The sequence below is a fragment of the Chiloscyllium plagiosum genome, unplaced genomic scaffold (genome assembly GCF_037043375.1).
Source record: "Chiloscyllium plagiosum isolate Xiang-an unplaced genomic scaffold, Cpla_swu_hap1 HiC_scaffold_2, whole genome shotgun sequence".
In the NCBI taxonomy this organism is placed as follows: Eukaryota; Metazoa; Chordata; class Chondrichthyes; order Orectolobiformes; family Hemiscylliidae; genus Chiloscyllium; species Chiloscyllium plagiosum.
This window is the reverse complement of record NW_028270140.1, coordinates 100,305,380-100,330,580: the sequence shown is the minus strand read 5'-3', so window position 1 is coordinate 100,330,580 and position 25,201 is coordinate 100,305,380. Positions and strand designations below refer to the sequence as shown.

Sequence of the window (25,201 nt, the reverse complement as noted above, 5' to 3'; positions counted from 1 at the left end):
TGTTAAAGTGTTGTATTAAATTGAATTGTGAATCATATACTGTTACATCTTCCATGAAATTACATTACTGCAGGAGAAAAGGCTGTGAAGAAAAGTTTATAACCACAATGCTTTATCCATTTTGACATTCATTATAAGAGGCTCAAGGGATGAGATAAAAGTTTCCTGAACAATTTCTTTCCCTATTTTTTCGTGCAATGCAGCATTGTTAATAAGGTCAGCATTTTTCTGTCCATTCGTATTTGCTCTGAATTGAGTGGCTTGAGGCTCTTTCAGAGAGCAAATGTAGGCCTTGTGTAAGGCTGTCCGAATTCCTATCTAGTGAACGAACAACAGGAGCATTAAGTGGGGCCTCTGGAATACAAGCTCAATAACATTACCACTACATCACCATCTCCCTGATGTATTAATTGATACAAATTAATTGTGTATGTACTTAAATCTGCTTCTTTGATTTTTGCAGGTGAGCTAATTGTAACAATTCAGAGTAATAGAGTGTTCAAACAATGGCCATCGTGTCTCTGCCAGTCATCAAGCACCAATCTACTCTCATTCCATTTACCTGCATAGGCCTTGTATGCTATGGCACTTCAAATGATCATTGAAATACTTTTTAAAAGTGGTGTGATGGTCTCTGCCTCTATCACCTTTCAGGTAGTGAGTGAGTTCTAAATGTCCACCATCCTCTGGGTGAAAAAAAAATCTTTCTTAATTCACTTTAAAACATCCTGCTCTTTACTTTAAATCTATGTCCCCTGGTTATTGACCCCTCGAGTACCAGGAATAATTTCCCTATCAATGCTCCTCCTAGTTTTGCACAGCTTAAGTTTCTTTTTAGGTTCCATGGAAAGCTGCCCCATTTTTGCAAAGTGACTATTAAACAGGTATATTTTAAGTAAGTCAGTGAATAAAGTAGGCACTATGTGACCATTTTAAACAAATTTAGCTACTGCCATTTTAAAGTTTACTGCTGCACAAGTTTGTTCTATTTTGGCTGAATTCCTAAAGAAAATCAACAGTGTAGCTGAGTTCAGGCAAGCTGTATATTTAACATATATATTGGTCACAGCAATAAAGTTGGAATATATTAAATTGTCGATGTAACTCTTAATTGAATTTGGTTCTCATAGTGAATTGAATGTGATTTTTATTTTTGGTCATGTGATTTCCCACTTATCTTTTAGACTATGATGTTTCGATTCCCAAGGAGTGTACAGAATTATTTAATCGTTTCCATATATCTTGAGCAAAGAAAGGGAATTAATGGAATGCTTACAGGATGGCCTTTTGGAACAGCTTGTCATGGAGCCCACAAGGGAGCAGGCTATTCTGGACCTAGTGCTATGTAATGAACCAGACTTTATAAAAGATCTTAAAGTAAGGAAACACTTAGGAAGCAGCGATCATAATATGGTAGAGTTCAGTCTGCAGTTTGAAAGAGAGAAGGCAAAATCGGATGTAATGGTGTTACAGTTAAATAAAGGTAATTATGAGGGCATGAGAGAAGAACTGACGAAAATAGACTGGAAGCAGAGCTGAAAATGTGTTGCTGGAAAAGCACAGCAGGTCGGGCAGCATCCAAGGAGCAGGAGAATTGACGTTTCGGGCATGAGCCCTTCTTCAGGAATGAGGAAAGTGTGTCCAGCAGGCTAAGATAATAGGGAGGGAGGAGGGACTTGGGGGAGGAGCGTTGAAAATGCAATAGGTGGAAGGAGGTCAAGGTGAGGATGATAGGCTGGAGTGGGGGTGGGGGCAGAGAGATCAGGAAGAAGATTGCAGGTTAGGAAGGCGGTGCTGAATTCGAGGGATTTGACTGAGACAAGGTGGGGGGAGGGGAAATGAGGAAACTGGAGAAATCTGAGTTCATCCCCTGTGGTTGGAGGGTTCCTAGGTGGAAGATGAGGCGCTCTTCCTCCAACCGTCGTGTTGCTATGGTCTGGCGATGGAGGAGTCCAAGGACCTGCATGTCCTTGGTGGAGTGGGAGGGGAAGTTGAAGTGTTGAGCCACGGGGTGGTTGGGTTGGTTGGTCCGGGTGTCCCAGAGGTGTTCTCTGAAATGTTCCGCAAGTAGGCGGCCTGTCTCCCCAATATAGAGGAGGCCACATCGGGTGCAGTGGATGCAATAAATGATGTGTGTGGAGGTGCAGGTGAATTTGTGGCGGATATGGAAGCAGAGCCTAACGGGGAAGACAGTAGAGCAAAAATGGCAGGAGTTTGTGGGTATAATTGAGGACACTCTACAGAGGTTCATCCCCAAGAAAAGAAAGATTATCCGGGGAGGGATTAGACAGCCATGGCTGACAAAGGAAGTCAGGAAATGTATTAAAGAAAAAGAGAGATCCTATAAAGTGGCCAAGAGCAGTGGGAAATCAGAAGATTGGGAAGGCTACAAAAACAAACAGAGGATAACAAAGAGAGAAATAAGGAAGGAGAGGATCAAATATGAAGGTAGGCTAGCCAGTAATATTAGAAATGATAGTAAAAGTTTCTTTCAATACATAAGAAACAAACGACAGGCAAGAGTAGACATTGGGCCACTTCAAACTGATGCTGGAAGCCTTGTGATGGGAGATAAGGAAATAGCTAGAGAACTTAATAAGTACTTTGCGTCAGTCTTCACAGTGGAAGACATGAGTAATATCCCAACAATTAAAGGGAGTCAGGGGGCTGAGTTGAGTATGGTTGCCATTACTAAAGAGAAAGTGCTAGAAAAACTAAAAGGTCTTAAAATTGATAAATCTCCTGGCCCCGATGGGATACATCCTAGAGTTCTGAGGGAGGTGGCTGAGGAAGTAGCGGAGGCATTGGTTGAGATCTTTCAAAAGTCACTGGAGTCAGGGAAAGTCCCGGATGATTGGAAGATCGCTGTTGTAACCCCCTTGTTCAAGAAAGGATCAAGACAAAAGATGGAAAATTATAGGCCAATTAGCCTAACCTCAGTTGTTGGTAAAATTCTAGAATCCATCATTAAGGATGAGGTTTCTAAATTCTTGGAAGAGCAGGGTCAGATTAGAACAAGTCAACATGGATTTAGTAAGGGGAGGTCGTGCCTGACAAACCTGTTAGAATTCTTTGAAGAGGTGACAAGTAGGTTAGACCAGGGAAACCCAGTGGATGTGGTCTATCTAGACTTCCAAAAGGCCTTTGATAAGGTGCCACTCGGGAGGCTGCTGAGCAAGGTGAGGGCCCATGGTGTTTGAGGTGAGCTACTGGTATGGATTGAGGATTGGCTGTCTGACAGAAGGCAGAGAGTTGGGATAAAAGGTTTTTTTTCGGAATGGCAGCCGGTGACAAGCGGTGTCCCGCAGGGTTCAATGTTGGGGCCGCAGCTGTTCACATTATATATTAATGATTTGGATGAAGGGACTGGGGGCATTCTAGCGAAGTTTGCCGATGATACGAAGTTAGGTGGACAGGCAGGTAGTACTGAGGATGTGGGGAGGCTGCTGAAGGATCTGGACAGTTTGGGAGAGTGGTCCAGGAAATGGCTGATGGAATTCAATGTGAGCAAATGCAAGGTCTTGCAATTTGGAAAAAAGAATACAAGCATGGACTACTTTCTAAACAGTGAGAAAATTCGTAAAGCCAAAGTACAGAGGGATCTGGGAGTGCTAGTCGAGGATTCTCTAAAGGTAAACATGCAGGTTGAGTCCGTGATTAAGAAAGCGAATGCAATGTTGTCATTTATCTCAAGAGGGTTGGAATATAAAAGCACCGTTGTGCTACTGAGACTTTATAAAGCTCTGGTTAGGTCCCATTTGGAGTACTGTGTCCAGTTTTGGTCCCCACACCTCAGAAAGGACATACTGGCACTGGAGCATGTCCAGCGGAGATTCACACTGATGATCCCTGGTATGGTAGGTCTAACATACAAGGAACGGCTGAGGATCCTGGGATTGTATTGATTGGAATTTAGAAGATTAAGGGGAGATCTAATAGAAACTTACAAGATAATACATGGCTTGGAAAGAGTGGACGTTAGGAAATTGTTTCCGTTAGGCGAGGAGACTAGGACCCGTGGACACAGCCTTAGAATTAGAGAGGGTAAATTCAGAACAGAAATGCGGAGACATTTCTTCAGCCAGAGAGTGGTGAGCCTGTGGAATTCATTACCGCAGAGTGCAGTGGATGCCGGGACGCTAGATGTCTTCAAGGCAGAGATTGATAAATTCTTGATGTCACAAGGAATTAAGGGCTATGGGGAGAATGCGGATAAGTGGAGTTGAAATGCCCATTAGCCATGATTGAATGGTGGAGTGGACTCGATGGGCCGAATGGCCTTACTTCCACTCCTATGTCTTATGGTCTTATGGTCTTAAAAGGAATTTGTTTGCAAATACAGCACAGTGCACACTACACAAGATTGAAAAGGAGCACTTTCAACCTGCTCAGATTGCTAAATTCCCCGATTTATAGTTTTGCACAGGTTGTTCTGCTACAACCTGACAGCCACGTTCCTCTGCAACCTTGCGCGATAGAAATCGCACTATGGAAAACCGTGATTAAAAATTGCCTGTAGAAGATTGCTAGTAGAAAATCACTATACCCGTTCAGTATAAAGTTCACATTATCCAAACAGTGTTCACAATTTGTCAATCATGTTGTGGTCAATTCGTGTTGACGGAATGCGCATTATACAGAACAACCTTATTTGAGTTCTGTGGTTCCCCTCCAGGCTAGAATTAGCTATAACTTTCTGTCAGTTCTTAAGGGATTAGTAGAGTCATAGAGATGTACAGCATGAAAACAGACCCTTCAGTCAAACCCGTCCATGCCAACCAGATATCCCAACCTAATCTAGTCCCACTTGCCAGCAGCCAGCCCATATACCTCCAAACCCTTCCTATTCATATACCCATCCAGATGCCTTTTAAAAGAGATCCTCAGCTCTATCTCAACCTCTGGGGAGGAAGCTTTCTCTTAGGTAGGCCTTCATTCAGATGAGTCTTGTCTGGTACTGAAAGCTTTAGTAAACGCTGTTTTAAGACAATTGGTAGAAAGGTATTTTGAGCAGATTTCAGGTTTTGTTTTAGAGGGAGAAAACAATCTAAACCACATTCTATCCAAATGGCTAATGTTCTCATGATCAACTAAATATTTCCTACAGGAAACTATAAGTCATTTGACCTTTTCATGATTTTTTTCCCTTTCCATTTGTAACAAAGGAACTGACTGAGATGACATTTAAGTAATGCAGATAGTACAAACCACATTTTCCTGCCTGACAATGAATGTTATAGTTAAAGAGTTTAATCTATTTGAGTTTCTAAACAATTGCCAGAAAAGTAAAAGGTGTTGACATGGTAATGATTGTTGCAAGCTTAAAAATGTCCTTCAGTGTCAGATAAAAAAATGATGTGCAAGTGTTTGGAGTGTTTCACAGTCATACCTTTCTCAACATAAATGACCTTTGTATAAATAGCTGTAACATTGCACCAAGTGAAGTTGGGATTTAAGTATTTCTTGTGTCCATACTGGTTTTAGTCAGTATTTTGTTTTGTCTTTATTTGGAGGACCACCATTTAGATAGAATTCTTCAGTGTCTCAAAGGTTTTTACAGTCTTTGAAGTTTTTTTGGTGTTACTGCTGGAGGAAATGAGGCTGTTAAATGACATCCAGTAACCTCATACAAACAGTACTTCTCATGATCGCATAAGCTGTCTTTTTAATTATATTTATTGAAGTATAAAGCTGGGAGACTAGGGATAAATCCTCCATCAATTCCTATGAATGACAATGCAAAACCACCTCAGTACTATGCTGGAGTGTTAACTTAGATTGTTGTCCTGGAGAGGAACTGAACCCACAATATTCAGACTTCAACAAGAGGACATACAACTGAATGACATTTCATATCACGGATAATACTGATGTGGACTCAATGCACCAAATTTTCTCTTTCTGTGCTATAAGAACATAAGAATTCTGTCACTCTAGCCTACCTGGCATTCATGAAGATCATGGTGATCTACCCCAGGCCTTAACTCATCCATGCAAGCTCCCAACTGTTTGATATTTTATACCTCCTCTTGAAGTACTTGCAGTGACCTAGCTTCCATAACTCTATCAGGTAGAGAAGGTATTATATTCCAGGTATGCACCACCCTCTCGAAAGAGAGATTATGACCCATCTCAGTTTTAAATGAGTATCTCCTTTACTTAGGAAACATGTCCCATAATTCAAGATTTTCCCAGTAGAGCTTTTCAGCATTTACCTTGTCAAACTCTCTAAGAACTTTGTATGCTCCAATAAGATCACCCCCTTCTTCTAAACTCTAATGAATAAAGATATAACCTGTTTAGCCTTTCCTGATAAGCCAATTCCATCATCCCAGGAATCAGCCTAATGAATCTCGTTTGAACAGTGTCCAATGCCATGACAAGCACCAATGTTACACCATAGTTTCACCAGAAACATCCAGGCATTATCCTCAATCAGTGCTAAGTTAATATTGAATTCTAGAACTTATTAGTTTCAGTTGTGAGTATCCTGTGGCCTCAGATAAAGAGTTAAGGAACGTAGCAATCATTCAAACAATCAAACCTGCTGTATCACCAACTGATAAAACTTGCTGAGGTTCTTATTAGAAGCTGGTTATCAACAGGTTATGTTGGTAGCCAGATGTGAGCAACAATTATGGCATGATGGTCTTGCTCCTTGAGGTTGATGCTAGGCCTTATATTCTTTATTTAAGCCAAGGAAGGAAAATCCTGAAATTTGAATTTATTGTGGTTTTGAAATTTGAATTGTAGAGTGGTTATGTACAGAACTACTATAGTTTTGCACTGCAGTTCAAACTGTGTTTCTCTTGTGAATCCTAGAATTGCACAAGTTGCAGGTCATCAGAATTCTATAATACTTTACAACCCCATCAAATTTTCCCTTTACATACATAGGAAATGATAGATATTAATTAAATCGTTTTCACTGAAATAGTATAATTACTATACATTACATTTTGTAGTGAGTGGAAGCCTATTGCAACTTGCCCCTCTTTAGAAATATTTGACTCTTGCTACTTCAGATATATGTCAACATCAACAAGCCCCTACCTCAACCTGAGCTGCACATGTTATTTAATTTCTGAATAACAGATTTGATGTAATGGTTAATTGTTATAAGAATTTGATCCTGAATCTGCCCATTAGTAATTGGATGACGTATAGTATCTAATATTTATTTTACAGTTTAATAGAAATACCACTCATGGGGCATTTGCCCTAGAGCTTGCTGGAAATATTTTGTACAGTACCAGTCTATGTAAAACACCCTGACTATATTTGAAACTATTTTGATTTGTGTCTTTCAGAGCGAGCCCAGTTGCCCAGAAACATGATTGAAAATAGCATGTTTGAAGAGGAACCTGATATAGTTGATTTGGCCAAAGAGCCACGCCTTCATCCCCTGGAACCTGATGAAGTTGAATATGAGCCCCATAGTTCACGACTGCTGGTGCGTGGCTTAGGAGAGCATGACCTGGAAGATGATGAAGAAGACTATGAATCTTCTGCAAGGTTATTGGGCATGTCATTCATGAACAGGAGTTCCAATCACCGCAATAACATGTCAGGGGTTTATAACCGGGAAGCATCATGGGGACCTTGTTCCTTTTCTTCTGCTCGGACTATACTTGTTGGAGCATTTGTCGTGGTAATTATACTTTCAATAGCGATGGTCGTCTACTTTCTGCCAAAATGTACCTTCACCAAAGAAGGCTGCCATAAAAAGAACACAACTTTAACACCCATATATCCTTTGGCAACCAATGGCCAGGTATTTCCTTGGCCAAAGATGAGATTATCTAATGCTGTTGTACCAGTGCATTATGATCTTACTTTGCATCCCAATCTTACCACAATGAAATTCACAGGTTCTGTGCAAATAACCCTCCGAGTCAAGGAGGATGTCAATAACATCACTCTCCACAGCTATGGTCTCAATATCAGCAAAGCAACCATTGTTCCAGAAGCATCTAATCAAGCAAAGGATGTCCAGATTTTGGAATACAGACCACATCAACAAATTGCAATTACAGTTAATCCAGCATTATTGAATGGAAAAACGTACACACTGAATCTGGAATATGCAGCAAATCTGTCTGATGGTTTTTCAGGATTTTACAAAAGCAGCTATCAAAGTAAAAACAAGACAAGGTAAACTAATTCTTGTCAGTATGATTTTCTTTGTGTAATTATTATTCCCCACTAGATTGCATTTGTATATCGTCTTCAAACAAGGAAATAAGTCTTCTCAGTTTTGTCTGATTTGCCCTGTTGTGTACCATTGTTGTGTAGACCAGCTATTTGTACCACTTCACTGATGAAACTATCATTTTCCTCGAAGTATACTGTTAAGTATTAACAATGAGCCTAGTTACTACATAAACTGGAAATTCAGGATATGAATTTAAATTTAATAAATCCGGCAATTTGTGGACGAGCACTCAAACTTAGCCATACTGGTCTGAAAGTGACTGATCTTTAAAGTGCTGAAAATGTGTTGCTGGAAAAGCCCAGCAGGTCAGGCAGCATCCAAGGAACAGGAGAATCGACGTCTCAGGCATGAGCCCTTCTTCAGGAAATGCTCCTTGGATGCTGCCTGACCTGCTGCGTTTTTCCAGTAACACATTTTCAGCTCTGATCTCCAGCAGCTGCAGTCCTCACTTTCTCCTGATCTCTAAAGTGCTCAATTGTCATTGATAAGTCAAGTGACTTATTCAGGAAAGAAAACCTGCCAGCCCAAATCAGTCTGTTCTACACATGATGCAAGGCTGCATTGTGCAGTTAATTCTTAGAGTCCTCTGATGTGTCTAGCAATAGATGGACAGTAAATGTGGTTTTATCAACATTTCCAGGCAACACATTTTTTTCTAAGAAAAAAGTTGAAAATGTGGCCACCACTTTCTTTACACATTTCTGCAATTCAATGACAGGTTCACAATTTTGTTTTCTTCATTGCGATTTGGCCACAAGATGAACAACAGATTAGTTTTGGTTTTGGTTGGGAAGCACTGCAGTGCTCATTGTTTAAAATGGTCTTCTTGAACTTCAAATGTTTTGTTTATCTGGTCTTGCTTGTTTAGCCATCTTTGACTGCCAAAGCTATGCACCAGTCTTGTACTTCTGTGAACTTCTTTATCAGACAGTGAAAAATGGAATTCTTTTGGCATTGAGCCTTGAATCTGAGCTGAGTCCCTGACAAGCCTGAATTCAGGTTGGTCATTTTGTGACATCAAAGAATAAGGAAATCCACCCTTGCATGGACTTGGAATCATAGAATCATTAAGTACAAAAAGGCCCTTCAACCCATTGCATGTGTACTGCCAAAATGCATGACTGCCTGCGCTAGGCCCTTAGCCTTGAATGTTATGACACTTCAAGACCTCCTCGAATTACCTTTAGAAGATTGTGAGGTTACATGCCTCAACTACTCTCCCATTCAGTGCATTCCAGTACACCCCACCACACTGTGGGTGTAAAACTCTTCCTATAAGATCTCTCTAAACCACTTGCTTTTTACTTTAAAAAGTGCCTCTTGTTCCTGACCCTTCAGCTAAGGGGAACAACTGATTTCTAAAAACCTTGTCCATGCCCCTCATACTCTTAAATACCTTAATTAGCTCCCCATCAACCTTCTGTGCTCCAAAGAAAACAGTTTGAGCTTATTCAGCCTCTCTTCATGACGAAGGTCCTCCATCCCAAGTGACATCCTGGGCAATCTATCCTTACATCCTTCCTATAGTATGGTGACCAGAACTGCACATGATACTCCAGCCATGGCCTAACCATAATCCTAGTACAGTTCCAACATAACTTCCCTGCTCTTATAAACTATGCCGCAACTAATAAAGGCAAGTGTCCAGCATATTGTCTTAACTACCCTGTTAACCTGTCTTGCCACCCTCAGGGATCTATGAATAAGCATTCCAAGATCCAACTGTTCATCTGAACCTCTTAGTGTCCTGCCATTTATTGAGTACTCCGTTGTCTTGTTACATCTTTCAAAGTTCATCATCTCACATATAGCAGGATTAATTTCCATCTGCCCCACTGATGTGCCAACCTGACCAATCCATTTCGATCCTCCTGTGACCTAATATCTTCCTCCTCACAGTCCACCACCAAATCTTTGTTTCATCTCCAAACTTACTTATCATTCTCCTCCCCCACATTCTCATCAGCATAATTTACGGATATAATAAACAATAAGGGATCTGGCACTGATTCCTGTGGTACACCACTGCACACTGGGATCCAGTCACACAAATAGGCTTCTACCACCACCCTTTATCTCCTGCCATTAAGGTAATTTTAGATCCAAGTGCCAACTCACCCTGGATCCCATGAGATTTTACCTTCTTCATCAGTTTCCCAAGTGGGACCTTGTTGAAGGTCTTGCTGAAATTCATATGAACTATGTCAACTGCCCTACCCTCACCTACACACCTAGATTTGTTAGGAGTAACCGCCTTCTGACAAAGCCATGCTCACTATCCATCCATTATTCAGTCTTGCCTATCTAAATGGTGATTCATTTTTCCTTGAGTATTTTCTTCAATAGTTTCCCTACCACTGAAGTAACATTTACTGATAGTTCCCTGTCTTGTAAAGTGGAACTACATTAGCTGTCATCTAGTCCTCTGGCACGTCCACTGTGGCCAGAAACAATTAAAAAATTTGGGGCAAAGCCCCTGTTAAATTTTTCCCTTGTGTCCCACAACAGTCTGGGATACAAATGCAGCATGTATACAATCTACAAAATACATTGCGGAACTCACTAAAGATCCTTAGAAAAGACCTTCCAAACCCACAATAACTTCCATCTAGAAGGACAAGGACAACAGATGTATATTGGAACACAACCACCCTCAAGTTCCCCTCCGAGCTACTCATCATCCTGACTTAGTTGCTGGATCAAAATCCTGGAATTCCCTCCCTAGTGGCATTGAGTATTAACTCCCAGCAGATGGACTGCTGCAGTTCAAGAAAGCAGCTCGTCACCACCTCAAGGGCATCTAGGGATGTGCAATAATGCTGGCCAGCCAGCAGCATCCACATCCCACAAATGAATAAATAAAAACACAGTTACCTGGATCAGGGGATCTGTCCACTTTTAAACCAGCTAAATCTTCCAATTCCTCCTTGCTACTTATATCAATCCTCTCAAAACATTCTCAATCCATCTTCTCGAATTCTGTGCTTGTATCCTTCTTTCAAGTAAAGACAGATGTGAAGTACTCATTTAACATTCTATCAACGTCCTCTGGCTTCATGCCCTTGGTCCCTAATGAGTTCTACTCTTTCCCTCCTTATTCTCTTCCTCTTGATATTCTTGGAGACTATCTTAGGATTCTCCCTGATTTTGGAATTCTGCCTAATCTTTCTCATCGCCATTTGTCATGCATCCTCTTTCCTCTCCTAACTGCTTTCTTGCATTCTCTCTGCACTTTTCGTACCTCTCCAGGGCGTCCATAAGTTTGCTGTGTAACTGATACACATCTATCGTAACCTTTTTATCCAGGCCTGAATATTCTTAGACATCCAGGTTCTCTGAGTTCTTGCTTTACATTTCACTCTAGAGAGAAGATGTTGGGCCTGTACTCTCCCAATAACTTTTTGAATGCTTCCCACTGTTCTGCTGTAGATTTACCCATGGTGGCTCAGTGGCTAGCACTGCTGCCTCACTGCATCAGGGTCCTGGGTTCGATCCCACCTTTGGGTGACTATCTTTATGGAGTTTGTATGTCTGCCTGGGTTTGCTGTGGTTTCCTCCCACAGTCCAAACATGTGGATTACCCATGGGGAGTGGGATACCTTTTAGGGGTTTGGTGTGTCCCTGATTGCCTAATGGTCTACTTCTGCACTGTTATGATTCTCGTAGTTCAAAGTCTGTTTTGGCCAGAATCTGCCTTGTTTTCATCAAATCTGCCTTATCCCAATCCAAAACCCATTTTGCAGACCATCTTTCTCCTTTTCCATAACAAACTTAAAACTGATGGAGAAAGTGAGGTCTGCAGATGCTGGAGATCAGAGCTGAAAATGTGTTGCTGGAAAAGCGCAGCAGGTCAGGCAGCATCCAGGGCAGGTCTTTGGACTCCTCCATCGTCAGACCACAACAAAACGACGGCTGGAGGAAGAACGCCTCATCTTCCGCCTAGGAACCCTCCAACCACAAGGGATGAACTCGGATTTCACCAGTTTCCTCATTTCCCCTCCCCCCACCCTGTCTCAGTCAAATCCATCGAATTCAGCACCGCCTTCCTAACCTGCAATCTTCTTCCCGACCTCTCCGCCCCCACCCCAGTCTGACCTATCACCCTCACCTTGACCTCTTTCCACCTATCACATTTCCGACGCCCCTCCCCCAAGTCCCTCCTCCCTACCTTTTATCTTAGCCTGCTGGACAAACTTTCCTCATTCCTGAAGAAGGGCTTATGCCCGAAACGTCGATTCTCCTGTTCCCTGGATGCTGCCTGACCTGCTGCGCTTTTCCAGCAACACATTTTCAGCTTAAAACTAATGGAGTTGTGTCACTATCACTAAAATGATCCCTCCCTGCTTTGTTCCCCAGAATTAGGTCCAGTGCTGCACTGTCCTTTGTAGGATCTTCAAGATGTTGATGTGAAAAGCTGTGCTGTATATATTTCAAGAAATTTGCCCCTTCTAAATCCTTTATTATATGATTATCCCAATTAATATTGGGACAGTTGAACTCCCCAACTGTATTGTTATTTTTACATGCTTCAGTGAGTTAACTACATATCTGCTCTTCAATTGCTTGTTAACTGTTTAGGTTTTGTTACAGTCTTTTGACATCTGGCTTATTATTGTGAAACACATTCAAACAAAATTGAAGAACATCCCTGATTGAGCTAGAAATACAATAGGTTTGGTCAACTTTTGTTCTTCCGGCATTCGCAATCTCCAATCTGACTTTTATAGCTACTGTTGTTCATTTTGAACTGACGGCTGAGTTGCTACTCAGAGGGTTAAATGAAGAGTGCTTATTGGTGTAGGTGTGCATAGTTTCCAGAAGGCATCTCAGGATAGCAGTTAGAAGAGACACTTAGCATGCACATCTTTGGATTGTGGGTGGAAACCAGAACATCCAGAGAGAACCCATGCAGACAAGGGGAGAATGTACAAACTCCACACAGACAGTCGCCTGAGGGTGGAATCCAACCCAGATCCCTGGTGCTGTGAACAGCAGTGCTTACCACTGAGTCACCGTGCCGTCCCAGATTCTAGATCTGGGCTAGATTCTGTCACAAGTGAAAACAAGGTCAATGTGTGGACCCTGTCAGGTCCCCTAAGAAGCTTTCATATTTCAGTGAGGTCTCCCCCAACCTACTCCATTTCTCTTTATATGAAAATCACTTCATACCTGAACCTTCTGCAGACTGCCTCAACTGTCAGTGTACTTCTAAGTATGGTATGACTAGTGTCCTGTATATTCTTAGCAAGATTTCCTTACTCCATTCCCTTTGAAACTGAAAGTTTAAGGTTCAATTTCCTTTTAGGTAAGGTCTGAAAACACAACATAATGGTTTGAACCATCACAGAGTATACAAGATTTCTAATAATTAGAGTTTATTTTCAGAACAACATGCTTTTCTCTGTCCTTTTACAGAATATTGGCTGCCACACAGTTTGAACCATCTTCAGCACGAAAGGCTTTCCCATGCTTTGATGAACCAGCTTTTAAGGCAACTTTTACAATCAAGATAATCAGGGAAGCTGAGCACATCTCATTATCCAACATGCAGAAGGTTAAGGGAAACTTTTTTCTCATAATCTTATAATAAAAATATATGCCCCAGATTTTGCTGAGGTGAACTCCATTCGTTAAATCTAACATTACATGTTTGTTTACATTTTCAAAATTTTTGTTCATGATAGAGTTATAAATTTGAGCTGGTAATGGCTCAGTTTTGGAAATGGGATATCTGAGACCTTGACAAGCAACAGAACAAGAAGTCTAGCTCCCTAATCAAGAAGATTAAAGAGTTGTAAAATAAATAGAATGACAGAGAAGGAGGGGAACTAAATTGGGTGAATTCACAATCTAATCAGGTTCGCAAATGCAAACAAACAGGAAAAGAAAGATTGTTTTAAAGATGGAAAGGAAAAAAGGAAAAGTAAGAGGATTTTTTTTAAAGCCTGGAAGAATTCAGAAGCTGGAAGAATGGAGTGTCTTGCTTAACTTTTATTTTCTGGGCAGCTATTAAAACATATGAACATATGAATTCAAAGCAGGAGTGGGCCACACAGTCTCTCGAGTCTGTTCCACTATAAAACATTAACAATATTAGGCCATTAAAAGGTATTATTTAGATTACTAGAATTAATTTTCTGTAATGAACTGAATTACTATTTAAATATAGTAACATCATGAAGATTACAGGGAGGCTAATGCAATATACTGTTTTGTGGCTCAACTGAATTAAGATTTCGATAGCAGACGGAAGGAAATAGTTATGGAGACTTTCAAAACTGGGAAGGTAAAAGTGGTCAATCGTTATGATGAGACAATACAAGATATAAGCTTAGGATTTAATAGAATACTAAAGTGACAAACTTTAGACATAAAGATGGAAGGTGGCAGGACAGGACAATGAAATTGATGGTGTTGTCACAATGTTTCTGGGAAGGGGAAAAGGCTGTGTTTAATTGGAGTAAGTTTCTGTTCAGCCAGGTTGAAGAATCTGTCTAACAGTGCAATACTGTGGAAATTTGAATGTAGAATCGGTTGTGAGGTAGGGCTATGTGTTGTCAGTGTGTACATGGAACCTGATGCTTGAGATAATATTGTCAAGGGGCAATAAGGAATTAAGGAAGAAGAGGATAGGTATTCATTTGATTGTAAAGATAATGGCATCCATTTGAACAGTGAAGCCATTACTGGAGATTTTCTGTGATTGCATAGGCAAGAGTGAATCAAGGTGAGGGCAGTTAAGCAAAGAGAGGAATTGTAGAGGGATATTTGACTTGACAATGTCAAAGGGTGTCAAAGAATTTCAGAAGGAATGGGAAGGATAGTGTTTTCCAGTCAATCAAGATGTTATTTATGCCTTTTCATTTGGACTGAAATAGTGGTGTTGAAACTTAATTGAAGCAATTACGAAGTTACTGAAAAGTTAGGCATGAATTTTGGAAACAATTGCACTTTCAAGGACTTAGAAAAGGAGAATTATAGATGAGAGTTATATAAATCTATCATTTGGGGAATGTAGTCGATCTCACTATTTAAAATGTGTTGGGTTCTTGCTGTTGGTTTACTGCCCAAAGAATGCTGCAACTGGTAATGGATATGTGTGGAAATGGTTGGCCTTTCCTCCGATAACCTTCAAACTTGCTACTCATGCTAACTAAAGAAGAGTCATTATGTGACAAGGTTACAATGTTTATGCATGCAGTCAGTACATTTAGGAGACGCAAAAGGAGAATGAAATCATTAGAATGAAGATACAGTAACCTTGTCAGCACTGTTTGAAGTTAGAGTTACTGTGAGGAATTGAATGTTGCTATTACATTCCTTACGCTTGTCATATGAGGTATTCCAGTTGTTGTTCTGATGCATACTTTTCTTTCGGAAAGGAGAAAGCTTTCATTATTCAAAATAAATTCCCCCAGTGTAGTACAATCTACAACAATCCAGGAGGTTGAAGCATGTTAGCTGATGACGACAGACTGTTTGAACTATGTCTAGTTTTAAGTTGGCTATGAGGGAATAAAAGAGAAGCAACAGGTTTTTTTAAAGTGCATATTTAGATGTTACGTAAGACTGCAATTCTTTCACTTTTTCCAATGTTTACTTTCCTGATGATGTCAAGTAAACTTGACATTCATTTAAATTCTGATGAAAAGTTGCCACTTAAACAAGGTACCAGAAGATCTCTGACATCTAGACATCAGCATCTTATCATACGTTATATCTTAGGAGCGAGAAAAAGGTTACATTTTAATTTGTCAATTTTTGTTTCTTTCATTTATGTCATAGAGTCAGAGGGTCCTACAGCATGGAGACAAGCCCTTTAGCCCAAATTCATCCATGCCAACCAAAATGTCCATCAACGCTAACCCCATTTCCCTGCACTTAGCCCATATCCTTTTAAACATTTCCTATCCATGTATTTGTCCAAATGCCTTTTAAATGTTGTTAATGTACCTGCCTCAACCACTTCCACCTGCAGCTCATTCTATACACACACCACCCTCTGCGTAAAAAAGTTGTCCCTCATGTTTCCTTTGTTCTTTCCCATCTAACCTTAAACTGATGCCCTCTAGTCTGTGATCCCCCAACCTGGGGAAAATGACTGAGTATATTCACCCTATCCATGCCTCTCATAATCTTACTCACTTCCATAAGATCCCCTCTCAGTCTTCACACTCTAAAGATAAAAGTCCAAGCTTGTCCATCCTCTCCCTATAATTTAGACAGTTGACACCTGGCAACATCCTTGTAAATGTCTTTCACACCCTTTCCAGTTTAATAACATCCTTCATGTAGAAAGGAGACCAAAACTGAACACAATACTCCAAGTGCGGCCTCACCAATATCCTGTACAACTGCATTATAACTTCCCAACTTTTACTCTCAATGCCCTGACTAACGAAGGCCAGTGTGCCAAAAGCCTTCTTCACTGCCCTATCTACCTCTGACTCCACCTTCAGAGGACAGTGCACGTGAACTCCAAGATCCATCTGTTCCACTACACTTAATAAGGCCTTACCATTCACCATGAAACTCCTACTTTGATTTGACTTTCCAAAATACAAGACTTCACACTTATCTATAGTAAACTCCATTTGCTATTTCTCAGCCGACTTCCCCAACTGATCAAGGTCCTGCTGGAATTTCTGATAACCTTCCCCACTGTTCACGATACCTTCTATTTTAGTGTCATCTGCAAGCTTACTAATCATGCCTTGTATATTCTCATCCAAATCATTGATATAGATGACAAACAGTAATGGGCCCGCGGCAACCCCTGAGGCACTCCACTAGTCACAGGCCTTCAGTCTGACAAACATCCTTCCACTACTACCCTCTGCTTCCTACCATCAAGCCAACTGTGTATCCAATTTGCCAGCTCCCAGGATTCCATGCGATCTAACCTTCCAGAGCAGCCTACCATGTGGAACCTTATCAAAGGCCTTACTGAAATCTATATAGACTACATCCACCACCTTGTCCTTGTCAACATTCCTGGACACTTTATCAGAGAACGCTAACAAATTTGTAAGGCATTATCTCCAACACACAAAGCCATGCTGACTATTCCTAGTCAACTCGGAGAAAGTGAGGACTGAAGATGCGGGAGACCAGAGTTAAAATGTGTGGTGGTGGAAAAGCACAGCCAGCCAGAGATGGTCTCTGAAACATTCCGCAAGTGACACAGGTTATCTGACTTGTGGATTATAATTATTCTAGCACAGTCCTAAACTGTTCTACATTACAGGAAAGTACAAAGGTTGCAAAAGATGAATCATAGGAGCTAATACCAAAAATCAATAGGAGATACAAGGTTTGGTTAGGAATAGCGTCAAAAGTGTGGTGCTGGAAAAGCAAAGCCGGTCAGCCTGCAGCTGAGGAGCAGGAGAGTCAGCGTTTCGAGCGTGAGCTCTTCATCAGGAATATTGGGTGGGGGGCCAAGGAGTCTGAGAGATAAATGGGAGGAGGGGTGGGGCTGGGGTGAAGGTTTAACACATGCACCAATCAACCCCACCGTCCTGTGGCTGAATACTTCAACTCCCCCTCCCACTCTGCCGAGGACATATAAGTCCTGCACCTCCTGCACCGCCAAATTCTAGCCACCCGATGCCTGGAGGAAGAATGCCTTATCTTCTGCCTTGGGACCCTCCAACCATTTGGCATCAATGTCGATTTCACCAGTTGCCTCATCTCCCCTCCCCAGCCTTATCCCAGATCAAACCCTCCAACTCAGCATTGCCTGCTTGAACTGTCCTACTTGTCCATCCTCCCTCCCACCTATCCGCTCCACCTTCCGCTCCAACCTATCACCATCACCTCCCACCTTCACCTACCTATCATTTTCCCAGCTACCTTCCCCCCAGCCACACCCCCCCTCCTATTTATCTCTCAGCCCCCTTGGGCCTCCCTGACATTCCTGATGAAGAGCTCATGCTCAAAATATTGATTCTCCCACTCCTCGGATGCTGCCTGACCGGCCATTGCTTTTCCAACACCACACTTTTTGACTCTACTCTTAATCAAACCCTGTGTCTCCTGTTGATTTTTGGTATTAGACCTTATTATTATTGAGTACAAGGGTTGGGATGTCATGTTGCAGCTGTACTGAACATTGGTTAGGCCACTTTTGGAATATTGCATGCAATTCTGGACTGCTTCCTATCAGAAGGATGTTCTGAAACATGAAAAGGTTCAGAAAGGATGTTGCCAGGGTTGGACGATTTGAACTATAGGGAGAGGCTGAATAGGCTGGGGTGTTTTCTCTGGAGCGTTGGAGGCTGAGGGGTGACCTTACAGAGGTTTATAAAATCATGAGGGGCACGGATAGGATAAATAGATAAGTATCTTTCCTGGGTGGGGGACTCCAGAACTAGAGGACATAAGTTTAGGGTGAGGGGGAAAGATATAGTGGGCGGCACGGTGGCACAGTGGTTAGCACTGCTGCCTCGCAGCGCCAGAGACCCGGGTTCAATTCCCGACTCAGACTGTGTGGAGTTTGCACGTTCTCCCCGTGTCTGCGTGGGTTTCCTCCGGGTGCTCCGGTTTCCTCCCACAGTCCAAAGATGTGCAGGTTAGGTGAATTGGCCATACTAAATTGCCCGTAGTGTTAGGTAAGGGGTAAATGTAGGGGTATGGGTGGGTTTCGCTTCGGCGGGTCGGTGTGGACTTGTTGGGCCAAAGGGCCTGTTTCCACACTGTAATCTAATCTAATCTAATCTAATCTAATATAAAAGAGACCTAAGGGGCAACTTTTTCACACAGAGGGTGGTGCGTGTATGGAATGGGCTGCCAGAGGAAGTGGTGGAGGCTGGTACAATTGTAACATTTAAAAGGCATTTGGGTGGGTATATGAATAGGAAGGGTTTGGAGGGATATGGACCAAGTACTGGCAGGTGGGCCTAGATTGGGTTGGGATATCTGGTCGGCATGGACAAGTTCGACCGAAGGATCTGTTTCCATGCTGTACATCGCTGACTCTATGAGCTTTGCAGCCCTTGTACTTTCCTGTAACATAGAACATTTAGGAGTGTGCTAGAATAATTACAATCCGTAAGTCAGATAACAGCATTTCATGCGCAAATGGACATGAGTGTGAGGTCAAAGCATTTAGCATCCACAGCCTGCAGAAGTGTATCTTACTGACCTGTTGTTTTCAGCTTCTCCTTTTGGTTTCTAGCATTTGCAGTAGTTTGTTTTTTTACGAGCTTATTAGCTATGTGACTGTAAGTTTATTTTAAATGGGAACTAAAGCTTATGTGTGAATTATAACTGCTAATATAAATTGCTGTTACATATACTTAACAAGACTGACTTCTTTAGATATGTTTAGTGGAAGATTGTGGCCTGTTGAAGTAATGTATTTAAGTTAATCATGGTTCTGCAGTGATTGTGTTCCCTTGGGCACAAAACTGGAACTGACAAACAGTACAGAAGTCAGTCAAAGTGAGAAGTGTGGTGTATTGACAAGCAGTTCACCTTCTACCCAAGGTCATTGATACAACTTCTGTTCAAAGCGTGGGTGGCTCAGTGATTAGCACAACTGCCCTATAGTGCCACAGACCTGAGTTCAATTCCATTCTCGGGTGTCTCTGTGGAGTTTGCACTATTCTGCCCATCTTCCTCCAGGTGCTTCAGTTTCCTCTCACAGCCCAAAGATCTGTAGGTTAGATGGATTAACCATCTAATCCCATAGTGTCCAAGGATGTGCAGATTAGGTGGACTAGCCATGGGAAATGCGTGGTTGCAGAGATAGGGTAGGGGGATTGGTCTGGGTTGGATGTACTTTGGAGGGTTTGTGTGGACTTGATGAGCCGAATGGTCTACTTGCACTCTGTAGGGATTCTCTGAATGAAGTGTGAAGAAAATGCAGTTCCAGCAAGTAAAAAAAATTCTTTCCCATTACGCAACAATGAAAAACCTTGTTATTAAAAAAGGGCAGATATTTTAAATTGGAATAATTATCACAAGCGTTAATAATTCTATGTGAAGAACTGAAATATTATGCCAGAAGACATAATTGTACAAAAATTAGAACTGTAGTTGTTTCTGGTGATGATGATTAGGCTGTTTTCAGAACCTAATTTACAAAATATTCCAGTGATGAAATATGTTTTCTGTTTGTCTACATGCCTAAAATAGTGTTTGTTTTCAGTTTCATGGGCAGAGGTTTCCCAGCCTACATGGAGCTTTTAGAAGGAACTGATTTTGGGTTAAAGTTTTGCAGTGGGGTTCTCCAAAATGTACAGACGGTTCTGTTAAAATGTAGACTTCAAAGCAGGAGTTTGTTGATACAACAACTTCTAACCCTCCTGTAGTGCTGTAGAGTATATTTTCATTTCCTTGGTGAGATCTGGAATGCTAAAACTTGCTTGTTTTTAGTCACTGAACTAGGCTGCAGGGTGCCAGAAAACAGTTTACAGAATAGAATGTAGCTTCAGTGGTTAAAATAAATTGGGTAGGATTGAGATTCTTTCCACTTTCTTCCAGGTTTATGCTAATCTGTTAACCAGTGAGTTTCCGACTGGACCAATAGTAGGACCTTTGTCTGCTGGCAGTTGTTTAATTTATTTACTCATGGGTCATGGGTGTTGCTGGCTGGCCAGCACTTAATGCCCGTCTCTTGTTGCCCTTGAGAAGGTGGTAGTGAGTTACCTTCTTGAACTGCTGGAGTCCATTTGTTGAATGCCATTAGGGAGGAAATTCCAGGGTGCTGACCTAGCGACAGTGAAGGAACAGTGATATATTTCCAAATCAGGATGGTGAGTGGCTTGGAGGGGAACTTGCAGGTGTGGTGGTCCCATGTATCTGCTACCCCTGTACTTCTAGATGGAAGTGGCCATGGGGTTGGAAGGTGCTGTCTAAGGATGTTTGGTGAATTTCTGCAGTGCATCTTGGAGATAAAACACACTGCTGCTACTGAGCATCGGTGATGGAAGGAGTGGATATTTTGTGGATATGATGCCAATCAAACTGTTTTGTCCTGGATGGTGTCAGGCTGTTCCCATCCATGTCAATGGGGAGTATTCCATCACACTCCTGACTTGTGCCTTGCAGAGGGTGGACAGTTAGGAGGTGGGTTACTTGCCACAGTAGTCCTAGCCTCTGATCTGCTGTTGTAGCCACTGAGTTTATGCGTCGAATCCAGTTTCTGGTCAATAGTAACCCCCAGGATGTTGATAATGAGGGATTCAGTGATGGTAACATTATTGAATGTGAAGGGGCAATGTTAGATTATCTCTTATTAGAGATGATCATTGCCTGGCATTTGTATGGTGCGACTATTACTTACCATTTGTCAGTTCAAAATGACAGATGAATTTTTAATTGGTTAAGTTCCTCAGAAATATAGGATCTTTGATATTGATGGCTAGGCCAGCATTTATTGCCTGTCCCTAATTTCCCAGAGGATAGGAGTTAACCACATTGCTGTAGGTCTGGATCACACGTAGGCCAGACCAGGTAATACCAGCAAATTTCCTTCTGTAAAGCGCCAGATGGGCTTTTAAGCAATTCACAGTGATTACATGGTTATTATTAGACAAGTTTTTCATCCCAGAGTTTTAATGAATTCAAATTTCTCTGTGCCACATATTGATTTGAAAACATGCTCCTGGGACATTAGCCTGGTGGTATAAATAAGTTTGCGGATGACACAGAAATTCGTGGGAAGGCAAATGGTGGGGATGGCACAAATGAACAGGTTAAGTGAGTGGGCAAATACTTAGCAGAAGAAAAATAATGTGGGAAAATGTGAGGTTATGCATTTTGGCAGGAGAAGTAGAAGAGCTGAATATCATTTAATTGGAGATAGACTGCAGAAAGAAGCAGAACTGAGGGGTTTGGGATTCCTCGTCCCGAATCACAAAAGGCTCGTACTAAGTCCAGCAGATAATAGGGAAGGCAAATGAATATTTGTTTTTATTCCAAAGAGAATGGAACACGATAGTTAGAAGGTTTTGCTAAATCCATACAAGGTAGCAGTCAAGCCACAACTGGAATACTGTGAACAGCTTTGGGTGTACTGGCATTGGAGGCAGACCAGGGAAAACTCACCCGGCTGACATCCGGTATGGAGGGACTGTCTTCTGAGAAAAGGTTGAGCATGTACTCATTGGAATTTAGAAAACTTGAGAGGCAAACTTATGTAAACATACAAGATTCTAAGAGGACCTCTGACAGGTTAGCTGTGAAAAGGCCATTTCTCTGGAAGAGTCTAGGACCATAGTGCATAAGATCAGAGTAAGAATTGCACATTTAAGACAGAGATGAAGAGGAATTTCACCTTCAGTGGTAAGTGAACCTGTAGAATGCTTCACTGCTGAGGGTTGCCAAGGCTGAGTCAATAAGTATATTCAAGAATCAGACGGACACATTTTTTATCATGAAGGGAATCAAGGTTACAGGAAAAAGGCAGCCAAGTGGAGTTAAGGATTATCAGATCAGCCATGATTTTGTTGCTGTAGTAGACTCAATATCCTAAATGACCCATATCTGCTCTTATAGACTATGGTCTTAAAATGCTGCAGATCTTTTTGATGATCAATATATCTGTACAATCTCTTCTAGAATGATACCATATCACTTGGCAATGGACTGTTTCAAGACTCATTTGCAGAAAGTTTAACCATGAGCACTTATTTGGTGGCATTTATTGTGGCTGAATTGAAGAATGTCAGCGAGGTGACTGAAAATGGAATTCTGGTAAGTCATCACTATTCTGTAGTCATTCCTTCTATTTCATAGATGCAGGAAAGGCTTCATTTATTGTCTGTCCCCATTCCTCCAAGAAGGTGATAGTGAGCTTTCTCCTTGAATCACTGCAGTTGTTGCACTAATGCTAATCCTAAAATGGTGCTTGATACAAGTTCCAGGATTGAACCCAGTGAGAATGGGCATTGAGTCCAAGTCTACATGGGAAATAAGATTGAAGTGATGCTGTACCCATAACATTGTTGACCTTTTTTGTTCTGATGGTAGAGTTTGCAATGGAAACAAGTGTTAACAGTATAGCTTTGCTGAATTAATGTTCTACATGCTATAGCTTGTACATGCAGCAGCCACTGTGTACGAGTGGTGGAAGGAGTGAGCATTGAGTCCATTTGCAGAAGCATTAACCAAGGTAGCTGGTGCATCCTAGAACTGACAGACACATTGATTGTTGTACCTGAATCTGTCTAAATGTATAGTGAGCCTTTCATCAGACACGAGTCTTGTGAAATGATGACAAATCTTTGAGGGAGTCAGTCATTAGTGCCCACCTGCTGTCCTGCAGGCACACTGTTGATGTGGTGGTGCAATCCAAATTCTGGTGAATAGCAATCCACAGGATACAGATGTTAAGAAACGAGTGTAGCTAAAAATCAAGAAACATTAGTGGATAGTCTCATGTTTAAGATGCTCATAATGCAATGTGTTGGTGGTACAATTTTAACTTGCTATTTAATAACCCGAGTCTAGATGACATAGGTCACTTTATTATCAAAGGACCTCTGAAATTATTAGTGAACAGCCCCAATCCTGATCTTACAATGATGAGGGAACGTCATTGATAAAGCAACTGGAGGTGGTTAAGGTGAAAGACCCATCTCTGAGAAACTCCTGCCGTAATGTTCTGGAGTTGTAACATCTGGCATCAACAACAATAAACATCTGCCTGTTACCTGGTAAGATGCCAGTTGTCGAAGAGGAATTCCTTTGGACTCCTGTTGACTTCATTTGTGCAGATGTGTTACTAAGTTGAATGCTTTGAGATGACCTTCACATCTTGTTCACATTCAGCTCTTGCTCCCTTAGGTAAAGGGGATTTGGGGAAAAGAATTTTCACCCATAGTGTGCAGGGGGTCTGGAATGCACTGCTGGAGGATAGTTGAGGCAGGAGACCTCAACAACCTGTGAAACGTATTTGGATGAACACTTGAAATTTCATAACATTTCAGGCTGTGGGCCCAGTGTGGTAAAGGATGTTAAGTGTAGGTAGTTCTATATTTTTAACAGTACACACCGATGGGCTGAAAGGCTTCTTCTGTACTGTATAATTCTATGATTAGGCAGTATGAGGGTCAGGACCTGAGTGGAACCAGAATTACGCATTGGTGAATAGATTAGGAGTGAGAATGTGTTTCTTGCTACCACAATGCCCAACGTTCTGGCCATGGAGATTATCTTTAAAAGACTATTGGCCCACTGGATTCAAGAGGTTTTCTGGCAATGTAACTCACTTGTGACAAAACAATTCTATTTAGTATTTCTGATCTTATTCTCTTAAATTTAACTAGGTATCTGTATATGCTGTTCCTGACAAAATGGATCAAATGCATTATGCGTTAGAAGCATCAATGAAGCTTCTGAAGTTTTATGAAGACTTCTTTAATATATCCTATCCTTTAAAGAAACTAGGTAAGTTAGAATAAAACCTTTTCATAATAAAGTCTGGACAAGCTGCTGCTGTCTGTCCATAACTGAGACTGAAAATAGCCTTAAATGTCTCTTGTGCATTATGCTATTTGGTGAAGTGTTCAAATGTCAGATACTGTGCCTCTATGTTAAATCTTAAATGCCCTAACACTGGAAGGACAGTCATGCCTGTGACATCATTTGGGGCTTAGTTTCATGTGTGTACATTAGATTATGAGTGCATGTGCAGCCTGCATGCTTAAAGGATATCCCTACTCATCTGACTGATAATGTCTTAAGCCCTGAATGAAGCAATTGGATATGATTTACAAACCAAAACTAAGCAAAATCATTGATTTTGTTGAAGTAACAACATTTGCACAACAAGTATAAGAATTATAAATTGGCCACCTTCCACATTCCCTTTGACTTCTTTGTAGGGAGTATACACTTGGGGGGATTATTGCATGGCCTGAGCATGTATCACAACATACAAGTAGACTTCATCTTAGCTAACAATCCAACCTGTCAAATAGAACAAGCATCTGTACTTCTTTCGGCTATTAAATATGATGATACTTTCAGAATTCACGA

At 41.4% G+C, this 25,201-nt stretch overlaps 1 protein-coding gene across 2 annotated transcripts in view; it reads left to right on the top strand.

The window, feature by feature from the left end:
- The window catches only part of LOC122559783 (leucyl-cystinyl aminopeptidase-like), a 119,927-nt gene that overhangs the window by 31,676 nt on the left and 63,050 nt on the right, over positions 1 to 25,201 (top strand). For both annotated transcript variants that reach the window (XM_087998988.1, XM_043709814.2), the window contains exons 2-5: positions 7,311 to 8,154; positions 13,631 to 13,769; positions 22,781 to 22,915; positions 24,490 to 24,610. In XM_087998988.1, the coding sequence (XP_087855114.1) occupies positions 7,311 to 8,154; positions 13,631 to 13,769; positions 22,781 to 22,915; positions 24,490 to 24,610 (1,239 nt within the window). The remainder of the gene's footprint in view (positions 1 to 7,310; positions 8,155 to 13,630; positions 13,770 to 22,780; positions 22,916 to 24,489; positions 24,611 to 25,201) is intronic.